The sequence below is a fragment of the Lathyrus oleraceus genome, chromosome 2 (genome assembly GCF_024323335.1).
Source record: "Lathyrus oleraceus cultivar Zhongwan6 chromosome 2, CAAS_Psat_ZW6_1.0, whole genome shotgun sequence".
NCBI classification, from domain to species: domain Eukaryota; kingdom Viridiplantae; phylum Streptophyta; class Magnoliopsida; order Fabales; family Fabaceae; genus Lathyrus; species Lathyrus oleraceus.
Genome location: NC_066580.1, coordinates 174,195,222 through 174,212,173, shown reverse-complemented (window position 1 = coordinate 174,212,173; position 16,952 = coordinate 174,195,222). Strand labels below are relative to the sequence as shown.

At 33.3% G+C, this 16,952-nt stretch overlaps 1 protein-coding gene across 3 annotated transcripts; it reads right to left on the bottom strand.

Moving 5' to 3' along the window:
- Positions 1-485: 485 nt before the first annotated feature.
- LOC127118724 (chaperone protein dnaJ 1, mitochondrial) lies at positions 486-12,956 on the bottom strand. 3 transcript variants are annotated; one of them, XM_051048980.1, is made up of 20 exons: positions 12,690-12,956; positions 12,482-12,587; positions 12,313-12,399; positions 12,111-12,202; positions 9,294-9,377; positions 9,121-9,159; positions 8,884-9,000; positions 8,764-8,805; positions 8,588-8,675; positions 7,926-7,990; positions 7,773-7,835; positions 7,622-7,694; positions 7,151-7,242; positions 6,120-6,191; positions 4,958-5,014; positions 4,089-4,137; positions 3,919-3,988; positions 2,292-2,381; positions 1,347-1,583; positions 486-772 (listed from the first exon to the last, which is right to left on the bottom strand). In XM_051048980.1, the coding sequence occupies exons 1-19, from the start codon at positions 12,714-12,716 to the stop codon at positions 1,556-1,558; spliced, it is 1,341 nt and encodes a 446-aa protein (XP_050904937.1). In that variant the 5' UTR covers positions 12,717-12,956; the 3' UTR covers positions 486-772; positions 1,347-1,555. The 3 variants fall into 3 exon arrangements, with proteins under 3 accessions (XP_050904937.1, XP_050904938.1, XP_050904936.1); XM_051048981.1 differs by having other exon boundaries at positions 486-732; XM_051048979.1 differs by having other exon boundaries at positions 1,347-1,547; positions 12,690-12,955.
- Positions 12,957-16,952: the final 3,996 nt, after the last annotated feature.

The following is a 16,952-nucleotide window of genomic DNA, read 5'->3' as shown; positions in this document are numbered from 1 at the left end:
CTCTTAGAAAATACTTTTTTCATCCATAAAAATAAGAGAAAGATAAAATAATAACAAATTATAAAGAAAAAATTAATGCAATTAAATTTAGAAGTAACCTTCATCAATCAACAAAATGTAGTAGTTTTTTTTCATGTGCACAACCAAAAAGTTTAATCATTCTATGGATATTCATACTTCATACCCATAAATTATGACATTTCATTATAATTTATCAAATCAAGGAACATGAGACCAAAACATATACTCTAATTAACCTTCTTTTTTCATCAAGTACATGCATTATGAAATTTGAAAACTCTTTTTTACATCCTCATAATACCTTAGATGATCAACAACTGATGTTATTTCAACATTTTATGTTGGCTTTCAAAAAGTAAAAAGATATTTATTTTAAAACAATCTTTTTCTAAACTGACATTTAATTTGAGCCTACTTCATAACATACAACAAAAAAGAAACCATATATTGGTAAATACAACAGATTAATGAACAAAACATTATATATATTGAAAAAAGAAAACACAGATTCCATCTTCGATTCGAAATCCATGATGACATTTGCATTAATCAGTTAAACTGTAGAAAAATTCTTCATGAAGTAAATTTTCACCATGGTTCAGCTGGTAATCTTATTCTTTGATAGTTGAACAACAACAAAAATGGACCAGACTCCAAGAAATCTTATCTTTCAGCAATACAGCCTTGATTTTGGTAGTCCATTCACTATTCCTATATTCAATGGGACAAACTTGCTTTAATCTCTATATAACTGCAATCACAGGATAAGGTAGAGCTATAAGTAAAGTTATCTAAAGTTTCAAATTCTTAGGATAATACTATGTCCTTAGATCTATCTATTTTAAAAAACATTTTCTATTTTTATCTTTGTTGATTTTAGTTGTTAACAAAGAGAAAAGAGATTCTTCTCAATGCGAACATGCGCATTTGAAGAGGGTTGAAGCGAGAGGAGTTACGCGAAGAGAATCAATAATGCTTTGAGCATTTTACAACTTCTTAACTGGGGCAAGAAGTGTAAAATATATATCTTCAAGAGCTTAGTTCCGAGAATTCAGGGGAAAATATATTAGAATTGGATTTAGTTCAGATACATTGTCCGTGTAAAATCGGTCAATCATAACTGTTAAATCTTTAGAAATGTTTGACTTTTATCATAACTGCCTCTAAAGTCATGCTCGTGAATGGTTGTGATGTGCAGCCAGTATAAAACTTCTTACACTGTGCATGACAATTAAATAAGTAGCAGTGAAAACAAATTTTTTTAAAAAAGCTAGAAACTTCAAGATAGGTTTGGTTAAGAGAATAATAATAATTCAGATGTGTACCTTGTACTGTACATAGTCCGAAGGGAAGAAGAATACAGCAATTAAAAGAATTTGTCTTTTGGCAAGTCCACTTCACTCAAGTTTGAACTTTGAGCACGCCATCAGCTCAACATTTTGTTAATGAAGACAAGGGCTAATATCAGCATAGATAGTTCCAGCATAAACTTTGGACTCGTCGAGTATTCAAAAATTTGCTGCCACCTGTAAGTTCAACCAGTAGATAGCTGCTGGTAAAGCCTGTTATCCATTTTGGATCGCCATTACAACAAGATTTGACTCAAATACAAAGGTAAATAACACAGCTAAACTAAGCAAATTCAGCAAGCATCACAATGAGGATTTTAACTAAGCCAGCTTAGATAAACTTCACAGGTACTTGTAGAAAAAGTGCTAAAAGAATCATGCAATAATTACAAGTTTTTTTAATTAGCTTTTTCTTAAGTTGAAATTAGCTTTTGCATCTCAATTTTTTCAAAAGCACTTCCATTTAACTACCACCTGCAACTTTATTTGAAGACTTTTTCGCAGGTGAAAAATCATAAACTTATTTTAATTCAGAAGCTCCCATAAGTTAGAAGCTAAACTAAACTAGGCTTACATTTGGTATATGGATCTGTCAATAGACAAGTATTCTAATAGACATTGGAATATGTAAACAAAATAAATATGTATTCCCCATCCTATTAACACAAAAATGTATACATAATGAACATATACCCCCAACCCTATTACAACAAATGGCTGTAGGTTTTACGAATAAACAAAGCTTTATAATTTTTTATTTCAAGCAAGTTATTTTAGTTTCAAAGCATTTTAACTTACTGTACTCTACAATAGTATGTCAGTACTGATGGCTTGCCACATTCAAAAGCCATGCAACCATCAAGCCATAGTTGGACAACTAAAACTAGCACTATCTACCAGAAACTAAGATAAAAGGCTTACCAATTTCCTTCTAATATTGAATTACTTCCCTCCTTTATTTCCTCCGAAGCAAATTCTTCAAGTATAGCACGTTGTCGTTCATTGATTGCACTAAAACAAGAAGAGAGGGCCAAAAGTAAATTAATGCAAATGATGATTAGCAGTAATCAGGCTTATACTTGTGTATAAAGAAAAAATGTTTGAACTTTATACAAATATCAATTTATTATGGCACAAAAGACATCAACTGGATGCAAATTTCAATTTTATTTTTTTGAAAAATGTACAAATATATGCAGCAACCCTCACAACCCTAGTAGCCAACAATGACTAAACAGCCATAAACAGTAACATTTATGAAATTGTAGAACGGTATTAAAAGGCACTGAAAATGTGCAGCACTGCTTGACCAATTACTTAATTCCTTTTTCTGTATATATTTATGGCTAATGTTAATTGCAGGCGGCTAGAAGGAAAACGGAGGGCCGGAAATAAGTAACCATTTTCTTGATGTCATAATGTCGTTGTTAACCAACATTTATAAGGGTTGAGATGAAAACAATATTAAAGTGTTGAGAAGTCTCACATTCTATGAGATATAACTTGAATATGTGTGTACAAGCGGTGGAAACTCCTCACTTTGCAAACCGGTATTGTGATAGAAACTAATATCAAACAATAAAATTTAATAGTAATTACAACGAGTTTCCAAGAAATTCGAGAGTCTTGGTTCTCTCCCTTCCAAGCATTCGAAAGCTTGGTCTCTCCCTCCCAAATATAACCTCTTTCTAATTTTCAGCCTCCCCAGACCATGGTTTTGTTTCCCTTTTTATTCTACCTAAGTTTTGTAACTGCTCCTAATAATAATAATTGTTACTCTAATAATACTAATGGCTGCTCTTAGACCCTCTAACTGCTCCAGATAACATTTAATAAGGCTGTTCATATGCTTGTAACTGACAGAATAGAACAGCCACATTCTGTTTTGGTTCCTAGTAATTCCTAAGGTCAAACATATTTTAAGGGTTGAGTTAGTCCCAACCCAAATTCTTAAATGCTATAAGACGTTATCTAAGATTGGGTCACCCATTATTTGGTCACGCTCCAGATGTTCAATCCTGAGCGCGGGGAGGGTGTTGAGAAATCCCACATCGGATAAGATATGGCTTAAACATGTGTTTATAAGTGGTGGATAGTTCTCACCTTCAAGACAGTTTTTCAAGGGTTGAGTTAGGTGCAACCTAAATTCTAAGAATAAGGAAGTGCATTTCTTTGCTTCTTTACATGATAAATAACAAATTCCTTTAAAGATATTAGGTTATAAGTAAACCAAAAAAAAAAGTGGTTGTTGAAGTTATAGGATTAAACATTGAAGTATAGATTACTTAAATGAAATACTCAAGAATAACAAAATTGATATCGATGTGAAACATAGGATGGATGTTATTAGCAAAAGATAAAATACTAAACATTATAAAAATATCATACCTGAGACCTATAACTGATACATCGAAAACAAATCATGATATACAAGAAAATATAAACGAGTCTAAGAGATAATCTAAAATACCCAATCAAATTTATAAGAAAATTTTTGAAGTAATAAGATATGTATTAGATTTCTAACAAAGTTAACAACAGAACTTACATGGGGAAGTTTATACGGAAACGCACATACTGATCCCCATGAAACGCAAAATACCCATGCTTTGGCAGTCCTGCATCAACAACCAAAGTAAATACACTTATCCAGTATGAGGAGAGAAATAGACGATAAACTTGTGCAAAATTGCCATGATAAAGGGTTCTCCATTTAACCTTTGCCTCTAAATGCTAGCAGCTGTCCTGGTTGAACACCCTTAGGTATCTGAGGAAACATAATTGCCCAAAGTTAGATAAAATGGGTCAACACAAGCAATCATGCCAAAAAAAACTCTATGGCAATGATAGGAAACAACTAATTGGGAGACTAGAAAAACGTAAGAGAATATATGAGAGAAATTTTTGTAATACTCGAGTGATTTGCACTCAACAGGTCCTCTATTTATATTTTATACACTCTTAGAAGTAAATAGGATTTACATTTATAAGGAAATTAATGATATTGTTACTTATTACATGTATATGATACTACCTAATACCTAACCTAGGTACATGCTAACTAAATAAAGGTTTAGCAACATAAACTCTGATACTCATTTGTGAGAATCATGTTGCTGTTGCACATTAACTCCAATTCAATTATTTGTGACAGACAAAACCTAAACCATTTCATTCATGAGAAGATTCTCCCAAGAAAAGTCATGGCAGCCTTTGTGAATTTGAAGGATCAGCTAGCAATTATTTCACTTAAGTTCTTTTAGATTTGAGGTTAACATTCATACAGAACAAGTTGAATGCATATGTAATAAGTGCCATCTTGAGAGAAAGTACTGGTATTCCTTGAAAATAGCTCAGACCAATATAAAGATACAACACAGATTATGCTCTTTCTGCATTTAGTTTAGTCGATCACTAAAACTAAGAGTATTTAATTATGTTCAAGTCACTCACATCAGAAAAAAAATATTTAAGTGAAAGGAAATGAGTATGCTAATCAAGTGTGCGATTCAAATTTTTCTGCACAATTATACTTATACATAATTAAAGAGAAGAAGAAAAAACTGACAATGTAAATCTTGTCTTACGTTTATTTGCATCTTCCCTGATAAAGTAGGCACCTCAACTTTGCCACCAAGAATAGCCTGTAAGAAATTAAAACTTTGTGCTATTAGTAACATCAATATAGAGTTAGGTACAATATCAGGGGAATCCATGTGATAGAACCAGTTCAGAATAGAGAAGAAATCGGTGTTTGTTGATAGAAACATATTATAGTTCAGGTATTCGAGAGCCCTGGTGCTCTCCTACTCTAAGTCTCTTAGAAATTCAAAGATACTCAATCTAGTCCTTCTACTATCTATAGTGTTTTACCTCCCAAGCCTAACTAACTAACATACTAGCTAGCTGGCTAAATAATTAGGAGGTTACCAATGAACAAGCAGTATCACAAAAGAAGGAATCCAACATAAGAGTGACTAAAGTTGTCTCCCTTGCATGTTAAGGTTGTTGAGGGTGTATTCCTAGGATATAAAATAATATATATTAGAGTAGTTAAAGTAGCTAAGAGTTGTTATATACTCCCTCCGTTTTTTATTATAAGTCGTTTTTGACTTTTCACACGTATTAAGAAATGTAATAATTATGGTATGAAAAAGATAAATTATAAGAGAATTTACAAAATTATCCTTTATTGATGATATTGGAAAGACAAATTGACATAATTGAAAGGAGAGAGAATAATAAATATTTAAGGGTATAATAGGAAAAATAACATCAATGATTCATTGGTATTATAAAACGACTTATATTGTGGTACAAAATATTTTTCCAAAGTGACATATAATAAAAAACGGAGGTAGTAAATTAGTTAGTTTGTTAATTAGTTGAGGTTGTTATATAAGTTAGCAGGTTTGTTAATAGCTGAGGTTGTTATAGAGCATATGTGTATAAATAAGAGAGAACAAAGGGTAGAGAGGATCTTTGAAGATTTATAATTGTGAATAGAGTATTCTCTATTGTGTAAGGGAAACCCTTGGAGGAGAGATTTTCTCCTATTCTATTGTATTTCTTAAATAAAGTGTTTTTTATTTGGAATCCAATTATTGGATCCCTAATAGTAGGCAGAACATCAAGGATGCTTAGATCTTTCGCAGTGTTTAATGAGACGATAAACAGAAAGTAGCAAGAGCTGTTGGGGTGAAGAGCCACAAGAGTATGATAAACCATTAAAATATACTTAGCTCTCACCTGTGTAAAGCTAATATTAGATTCCACATAGATATCTGCACCATCCCTCTCAAAGACTGGATCCTCAACCACCTATTTCAACAGGGAGAAAAAATTATGCTCTAGTAAGAGCAAGTATAGCACTTAATAAACAAACATATTATACAAGTAGAGCAGAAAACCTATTCCAGTTTTAGACACAGCAGTATATATCAGCTACATAGGAACAGAAATATTTCATGATATACTACCATGTATTAAAAGTGATGTTTACGTGCACATGACCAATATGGATCTTATATACCAACAATAAATGAGACAGTTCTCAGTCAAACAAATATGGAGAAGGAAACAACGATAATTTGAGAAGTAAAACTGAACACCTTTGCATGCCAAACTATAAGAGTGTGTTGAACAGCAATAATTGCATGGTCAAGGAATCAAAAAAAAAAATGAAACACTTCTATGACAATGTAATTACATGTCCCAAACTAAGCAATAATGAATTATATATGGATCAAAGGAAGGGGTTGGACGATTTTTTCTTGAATAGACTAGAGGGAAAAATAAAAATTTGGACGATTCATTAAGCATATTTATATATTGATAATCTTAATTGAGGGAAGGGTTGGGAAAAGAAGACACCTATGAAGGTGAAAATGAATTTTATATCACTGGTACCGTACCACGCATTTACAAATAACTCCTCACAATAATGTACTTGCGAACACTTTTTCTGGAGAATACCTAGGAATAAGATTCCTATCATTACCTACCTGGTAAAGTTGTTCCTATGAATGAATTCACATCCACGAGAAAGTATACATTGACAAAGCTAGCATGTAATGTTAACTTGTAATGATTAATATTTTCTAGGATGTTCAATGAATTGGCCCGAGCTTGCAATAATAATTGTGTGCCCTAAATGAGTCTAATGTGTTTAATAATATGAAGTTTCGATGAAACTAGTAAAGAATCAAAAGCCAACAGGTATGCACGAGTAAGTAAACTACAGAAAATATTTAGAAGAAAAAAAAAAGGAAAAACATTGCCTTTATTTTTATGTATAAACTTCCATGTCGACCACCACTTCCAGCAGCATTCCCACCTTCTGGCACATGGATGGTATCTCCTGAATCAACACCTACCAGTGCATTGAAAACTACGATAAGATTTAACAGAAAAATCCCATCTTTTTTCTAATAAAGCATAAAAATTGTATGGCAGATGATCAACCAAATCTTGGCAGGATAGTTCTGCTGCAGCATTTGTAAAACTTCCCTTTTCAAAAAGATTATATTCTAAATCATAACGATTGACACCTTGATAATAATGACCAAAGGGTATCCCATTTCAATTAAGAAAAAAAAAGTAGGTCGAGTTGATATCTGGAGGTAAAGAATTCCCAATATGAATAAGTAGCTGCCACAACAATAATCAACATCTACTCCACTCTGATCAGATGTATTAATGAGCTGCCAAGTACAGTTACAGGAAATTTTATGCTTGCATTATAAACCAACCTGGTGGTATAGTAACTTTAACCTCTTTAATCCCTTCAATAACCCCGGATCCTCCACACGACAAACAAAACTCCTGCACAAAATAGATACACAATGTATTTATACAGAGAAACCACCCTCAAGAGTAACTGATGTGAAATTTATGGAGGACCTTAATAATGCGGCCAGCTCCTTTACAGGTAATGCATGTTGATGTAAATGGTGGGATTGTAACCTGAAAGAAAATCATGATAAAAAGAATAAAAGAAAGTATTAATACTCAAAAACACCAATACAACAAAAAGAAACCATCGTATGCACTTACTCGACCTAAGCCCCTGCATGTTGGACAAACTGTTGGGGTAGCATTTTGTGGATATCCCTGTCCATCTGGTTTGATAAAAAGAAAATTATTAGCATAAAAAAGATAATCATTATGCCCAGGGAAACAACAAAGTTTTGGCTCACTTCACTACAAACAGAAGTCACAACAGACAACAATTTATACATCCAGTGGCACATACATTTAATTATTTACCCAAAACAGTTCCACAGCTTTTGGAAATTCTTGTAACATCCAAAGTTTAGCATGCAATAAATAAAAATATTATGGAACCCATCTCCAATTGGGAAAAGATGAAGGGGAAGAAAGAAAAGCTTCTCTAACGTAATGCAGCCATAGCTCAGGCCTAGGTTCTACCATTCATAAATAGTTTCATAAGATTACTGCTGGTTTCTAATTAGCCTGCCTTTTTCTATTTTGAATTTTGATACACAGATAGGTAACGGTAAAACTTTTTAACAAATTAAAAACTGCCTAAAGCTCTGGGTATAATGGAAGATACACAAGATTTTACATTACCTTTCGCAATCAACATATGCAGACACTATTTACCATTTCCTAACACTAATAAAACATGTACTTTCAATATCTATAAATTTCTCCCCAGGACTTTCACAATTCCAGAACATACTAGCTTTACTCACAGCAATAATCACAGGGAACTGACGCATCAAATGACACATGTTTGGTGCATCCTTTCGCGGCTTCTGAGAAAGTAAGTGATAACTCCACCTATTGACAACGTAATAAACAAATGGTTAAGCTTGAAAAGGTAGGAACCTAATTCAAACAACTACAGAGAAACAAGGGTTAAGTTGACCTCTATATTTGGCGAGAACTGAGTTGTTGCTTCTTCAAATATCTGTCAAGAAAAAAAATATTATGAGATTTCTTAGCAAAATACTGAAGTGTAATGAATAAAATATGAGAAAAAATTTACCTCAGAAAATACATTATGAAATGAATCAGAAAAATGAGTACGATAGGCGTTTCTGAACCTTTCTGCATCATCATAATTGTTACTATATTCCATATTCTCTGAACCAAAAGCACGCATCTTCAATTGAAAAAGTAGTTCATGAAAGAAAATGATGGAAAAATCTTAGTTAATTTTACATCTGAAATAGGAATGAAGTAAGGCTACAAATTACAGAAATTTTGAATGGCCTTGATCTACCTTGTCATACTCTGCCCTCTTTTTAGAGTCTCTCAATGTCTGAAATAACATAAGAAAAGAATAAGTGAAAACACATAACAAAAAGGCAAGTGAATATATTATTTTGTTAGTTAGGTTAGACAATAACCAAGGGGGAAGGCTATAAATGAATGAAATGTGAAGAAAAAAAATACCTCATAAGCTTCTCTTATATCTTGAAACTTCCTCTTTGCCGATGGACTATTCTTATTTGCATCTGGATGGTACTTTTTAGCTAGCTGCAAAGGGCAGAAAAGTGTGATAGTGCAGTATACACTGAAGGAAGGCCTTTGATTTTCATATAGTAATAATGTCAAAGGAGAATGATGACAGAAAATATTAAGATTGCAAAACAAAATGCTTAGAGTCTAGGACAGCTGTTTTTAGTATGATCTAAGCTTTGAGAACAGTTTTTGGATTAAAATTAAATTGCAAAAAAATAAGAGTTCTACTAGCCATACAGTTCTCCTTCAACATTATTGTTAACTCTCTGCATATTAGGATTTAGTTATTTTCTATTAAACTAATTGAAACTATCTCCTCTAACTATTATTTACACTTCACAGCAAGCACAGGCACCTCTAGGAGTTGGCGTCTCGCGGTGTCCGACACTTGTACGACACCCGTACGACACGTGTCGGAAAAGTCAGACAAATGTCCGCTAAAAAATGATTTTTTCTTTGTTTCGACACTCTTCGAATCAATGGTTGACACCCAAGTGACACTCATAACATATACATCAGACAACTCAAACAAGTGTTTCAAACAAAATTTAATTTTTTTTCTTTGCTTCAACACACTTTTATACATATTTTGGACAAATCTCACAAATTTAAAATTGTTAAGCGTGTTTTTAAACAATGTTATTAATAAAGCATTAAAGACATTAATTTTGATTTTAATATTTTTAACTTTTTTTTATCATAAATGGATAAATAAAGTTGAAATACTCTCTTATACATAGCGGTGTCGGTGTCCTATGTTTTGACATTATCAGTGTCGAAGTATCCGTGTCGTGTCGTATCGTGTCCCGGTGTCCATGTCGGAGTCAGTGCTTCATAGTTCTTAAAGTATTCCTAGTTGTATTACTCTATGTACATGAAATTTCAAAATCTAAAACTTAGAGTAAGTTGTATTGACCAGCAAGAAGCTAGATAAATGCTAGTTGTACATAAAAATGTAAGTCATCAAGAACTAGGGCTAGCTTGGTCAAGGCACAAACAAGAGCAGTAAGATTAATTATATGCTAGGTTACTAGAAGAGTGAAAATGTAGAACTGAAAATGAGAATGATTACATTTTAACTACAGGCCACATAAACATTTGTGCAATAGTGCGCTAAATTAGTGGAGTGGAAGGGTGACTACTACGGCATCCTCCACAACACCATGTTTCAGTGTAGCGGGCATTGCACCAGCTTTCTGGTGGAAATAGCTGGAAAATCGCAGCATTATTAAGCCACTCACTCCCTTGATTGCCTGCTGAAATGCCAAAAAACCAACATGAATAAAAAGTTTGGCCTTTCCTGGGGTAATTTAGGGATTTCAACCTTAAAACATACCAGAACATTAGTGGAGATTTTAGGGGTTTGCTTCTGTGACTATCTAGTGTTTCCCTATATCTCTCTTGTGATCTCTAGCGATGTTCTCTCTGGGGCTATTGTGCATCACCAGGATTCCCTCTGCAATTCTCTCTTGTCTCCCTATTCATCTCTGGAGATTTCAGTTTTATATCTCTCTGCATCTCTAGAGATTCTTGGCCACAACCTGCTGCCATCTTCAAGACAGATTGCCTCAATCATTCCTTTTTTATCCCTTCTCACTGGCAAGTCTCAGTTCTAATTAAGGGATTGATCAATCAATAAACGTCTGTCTCTCAATTTGAGATTTTTTGATATTTTTTTAGAATTTCAATGTATATATAGTTTACACTGTATACATGATTTCAGAATTACTGCCATTCTGCTGTCCTATTAATGTGTTTTAAGGGTCATCCCCTCCGGATCGCTATCTAGAATTGATAACACTGGTATTCCTCTTAATAATAATGTGGAAATTGAAGTAAACATTATTAGTCATAGTTTTCCTAGGGTACAATTAAAAAAACTAAAATAATCCATAAAAAACATTGAAATCCATTATTTTCTCACACGGAAAGATGAACACGGTCACACAGCTTTATTTGACATGAATCATACATATTTATCATTTATTTATTCCAATTCCAATAGTAAGAACTAGAGTGTATATATATATTATCTTTTTTATGTGAGACTGAAAGAAGTAAACCATTGCCATTAAATCAAACCATAAAGGTGCATGACTTTTTAATGGTCAGGTAATAATAGTGTATAAATATAGTGGTTCAATCAAACAAAACAACTACAACTTCCTTTGCATAAGGGTTACACCTGGTTGAGTAACACTATTGTACTTAGACAACTGTCACTAGAATAGATACAACAAAAACCAAGACTTATCGCACTAAGTGGGGTCGGATACCAGGATCAACTTCCACCATAATGTCCATGCTTCTCTCCGGATCGTTAATCTCTAGATCTTTCTTAACAATTTCTTTTATGGTTTTTCAAGTTCTTCATCTACCTCTAGCTCTTTGTTACCTTTTCATCTTATCTACTATTTGTACTACAGAATCTACAGGCCTTCTCTCTACATGTCCAAACCAGCTAAGTCTATTTTCCACCATCTTTCTAGTATAGGTCCGACCACAATACTCCCTCTAGAGTAGATCAACCAACTTTTTTCATTGCTATCACTCCTACCAAGAGCCAAGCAATGGAAATGCAATTTCAACTCTCCAATTAAAAGTGTTCAAGATGAAAACTGTAAATCATCCCCATTCCCCAAATGTTACAATATTTCCAATCAACTCCATCATTAATCTACTCTAACTAACAAGCATAATTATGATCAATCAATCCTACAAATCAAGGGGTTTTCAACAATCACTTACCAAGCGAAATGCCTTCTTTATCTCATCCTGACTAGCATTTTCAGGAACACCAAGCATCTGATAATAGTTCCGTTCCGCTGTAGAAGAATACGCTGCAGGAACAACACAAGCATTAACAAAAAATACAACCAAATAAAAAAAATACATCAAAACACCATTGATAACTAACTATAAACAAGTTGATTCACGTTTCACTAAAAACCTGTAGTTTGACCATAACGGAATCCCAATGGAATTGTCAGATTCCGAGACTCCTCCTTTTTCGTGACAAAACCGCTACCGAATAAAGCTAATATACACAGAAAAATCAATTTAATTTAATTAAACAACCAAAAAAACCAACTACGAAAAAAACTAGCACTGTGACGCACTTCGTGAAAGCAACAATGATTGATGAGAGGAGAAGAATTTCCGGAACGAATCTCCTTTGTCAACTAGAGATTCTGATGCAAGGGAAGAAAGAAAATGGCGCCGATACTGCATTAAAAAAATTGATGAAGTGAAAAACGATGCGTGAGATAAAGAGGAGCGATTAAAAATGGTTTTGAATGGTTTTGGGATTTTTGTTCAATCACTCACCGGTGCTAACAACGTGAACCATCTCATTATCGGAAAGTGGTTGTGAATATAGTGATATAGCTGCGAAATAGAGATGAAGTTTTTACGTCTCTGTTTAGTTTTGTAGTTTCCGGTGGCGCTGAACTCAGATCTTCGGTTTCGGGGTTTTAGAACGACGGGTTTGGGTTTGGGTTTTGGGCATTACGATAGTTCAAGGTAAACGACGTGTGACGGGGGTCGTTTAGTGGCCGTGTTCGGTGTACATGCTGGATTTTTTTTTGTGAGCACTAGAAAATTCTCCCTCCCTTTGTCACTTTAGAATAAAATTTATTTATTTTTAAGTGTTATTACAAAGTGAATTTATTCCTAATTATTTATTATAGTGAGGAAAAAAAGTTAAATAAATTATTAAAAAGTTAAGGATATTATAGGAAAAATAATTATTATTATTTAAAAAATAAGAATAATTATTATTTATTTTGATATGTATAAAAAGTCAAAAAAACGACACTTAAGAAAGAACGGAGAAAGTAGTACCCCAACTAAACTCATCATATCATATATATAATTAACTTTCTACTCACTTTTAAGGGGATTCTCGTGGCAACTACTAACTCCTAATGAGATATAGCCGACGGGCATCTCTTTCTGACTATATTGTCATGTAATGATTAGATATTCTATATAATTATTAGATATATTAATGTATTTATTTCATAGATAAGGAGTTCATGTAATTATTTGATATTCTATATGATTATTAGATATATTAATATATTTATTTCATAAATAAGGAGTTGACACATTACATACATTTTTTAGTAATGTACTCGTGAATCATCTCTAAGTCCATGAAATATTTAATGTAAAAAGCGTCGACATGGGTCACACTTTTGTCCACAAAAATGTCAGTGCCCATCATCATGAAGTATGTATTGATGCGCGCATATATACTCTATGATAGGATAGGCAACATGTGTCTTATCACCTGTAGCATCCACATCCATAGCCGCATTTAAGTGGTTAATATGATTTTCTGATAGGAATAAGAATTTAGGATTACATCCCTTGGCGTCGTTTATTTCTCTTTGAGCTTACTCGGATCACCCCATAATTGTGTCACCATAAGGTCAAGGATCTCAGATCTATTAATTCTAGAGTGATCTAGCAATCTTCCTTTGATTGGAAGATGTATAAGGTATGATACATCATTGAGGGTTATAATCATCTCACCGATCGGAAGATAAAATGACGATGTATCGGCATGTCATCTCTTAATAAATACAGACAACAAATCATGGTCAATATAACTATATTTAGTCCTAGTGAAGTCCTTCAATCCAGATAGCTCCAAGTCTTCCTAAATCCATGGTTCATAAAGTTGTGACATCTTTGATATCTTCCTGACATGGTTTACACACTTCAATGTGTACCTATACTGCAAATAATAAATACATCAATGTCATACAATTTAATTAGTATAAAACAAATGTTTAAAAGAGTAATAAAATATTTATGTTATATCTCCCTCCCACATGTGAGCTACAGCATGGTGTTCGTATAAAGGAATTGGTGAAATGTCTTCGAGGGCTCCCGAAAAGTTAGTAAGTGTGGCAGCATCAGGTCCAGCTGCATGATGTGGATCATGCGCATGAACGAAACAGTATGTGCTTCTTCATAAGTTGGAGATGTATGATCCCGAGAAAGAGATCCCTTTGTAGTATACGATAATTCTCCAACTGCGGATTACAAGAGTCTAATTTTCTCCATGTGCACTAAAGCATGTTGGACACTCGACCATATTTGTATCTTTGTTGTTCGTCATCCATTTTTTTTATAATCAAACAAGAAAAGGCATATCAAAATCAAAGAAGCAAAAAAATGTAGCAGTTAACAGGATTAAAAAACATAATGAAAAATAGAGAAATTTTGATTTTATTATCCATGGATAGGGTTCAGGTTTTAAAATTTAGACTAAACGCACCAAAGCATAATGCATTCATGCAAGTACCGTAACCCTCAAATGTCTTAAATTCATACCAAATCTTATTAAGATGAAACAAACTTGTACACTTCTATTGGGTGTATCCTGATGTAGAATAATTATAACATACTAAGAAATTGCATGCATCACAAATAAATAAATAAAACAAGAGTATGAGAAACTTACCAAATGTGAGAGATGTTCGTGCATATTTTGAACGGGTAGCGGTAAAAGTTGATGAATATCCTAGGTTTGGGCGTCTGAAAGTAGAAGTTGAGAGAAAGATTGGAACAATGTGAGATATGGGAGCTATGTTTCTGCTACATTGGTTTTATTTTGTTTTAACTGGAAGGGGAAAAAGAGAGAAAAAGATTGGACGAGAGTACTTAAATGAAAGCATCTGGATTTTGAAATTCGTAAGTTTAATTCATAGTTTGAAATCCAGGCATTTCTTTTACTTTGATTTGGTTATGGTTCTAAGGTTGAGTTTAATATGGTGTATCGAGGTGCGTCCAAATTCCAAATTCGTGCATTTTTTATTTGTACTTAGTGTGTGTTTTTTGTGCATTCAGATTCCAAAATCTAGATTTTTAAGGTATTTCAAAAATTTCTCCAGGGTGTGTAAGTAAGGCATGAGGTGTAATGAACAATCCCTTTTTTACATATCTTATAAAAACCCGAATTTTCCCATTTTAAAAAAATTTGTTTTGTGGACTCACTTTTTTTGCAAGTTATTTTACAGAGCGTAATGTTTTATATATGATCAGTTTCTTAAACCTTCATTTAAGATCAGGGCCAATTTTAGGCATATGCGACCTGACTTGTTACACAGAACCTCCAAAGAAAAACAAGGGCCTCATATTTTTATTGGAGGTTGCTTATTACACCCTTAATGATACACCATATGAATTTCTAAAATTGTCTCTCTCGCCTCGTCTAGATAATATAATATGAACCCACCCAACTCACTCAAACTTGCGTTGTCTTTGAAAAGAATGGTTTGTGGAAAAAATACTTTTCTGGAGAACATTATCTAGACGTAACATCCAGATAATGTTATCTTGACACACCCTTAATATAAATTGTGCCTTGTTTTCCTTCCTCGTTTAGTAAGCTTGAAAGAAAAAAGAGAAACATGTGCTTTCTCTCCCTATTCGTGAAACTATTTTTTCATAGTATTACTCAATCACGTTCACTTTAATAATCAATTCCAAACATTCCTTTTATCTAGTTTTTGACATTTGAAGGACATTTGGTAACATTAACCGTTTTATATTCTCGTATTACTTCTAGTGAGTATGATAAATTCAGTTTATTTTTAATTCTGAAATATCATATATTTCTTGTTTGGTATCCTAGCATTTGATTGATAGATATCTCATATATTTCATGCTTGTCATTGTTATGATTTAATAAGTTTTAGGGTTTTAGTACTTTTTAGCTCTTATGGTGCGAAATCATCTAGATAATGTTATCTGGATCCATCCGGATAGTGTTGCATCGATACATCTAGATAATGTTACCTGAACACCAAATATGTAAATTATATCTCATATGTTGTGATTAAATAGTGTATATGTTATGTTAGGTTTTACTGATGTTATCTTTTGATGTCGTGATTGTAGAAAATGGGTAACGAACAATTGAGGTATAACCATGGTTGATTATCTCAACATGATTCAATATGTAAAGAGAACGGTAAATCTTCTAGTGAAGTTGGAAAACCATACGGTACTACCGACGAATCTTCGTCCCATGTTCATTGATTATGTCTCATGTTGATGCACATGTTACTTCCGTACCTACTCATGTCGCACATGCTCCCGTCGAATCTGCTCCTGCCACACCTTAGAGATTTTTTAGAGGCCCATATAACATGTCACTACTTCCTCTATATGCAGGTCATGTCACTTCTTGATTATGTAATTGAGGGTTAAAACATATATTCACTCATGCTTTTAAACATCTGATTTATGTGTATTATAGTAATTGAATTATCTGACGTTGATGTATTAACTTGAAAGTATTGTGATACACTAAAGTATATTAACCAAGGTAAGAAGAATCATAGGCGTTGCATCCAGATGAACCATGGTTTCAAGAAGTATTACAAGCATCTGGACTAAAGGATATTTGTATGACAAGATTTGATTACATTGACCATGGTCTTCTGTCAACATTTGTTGACAGGTGGCACATCAAGACGCCATCATTTCATCTTTCAATTGGTGTGATTAGTATCACTCTGGATGATGTATCATGCATCCTGCATCTTCCGATCACAAGTAGATTGTTAAACC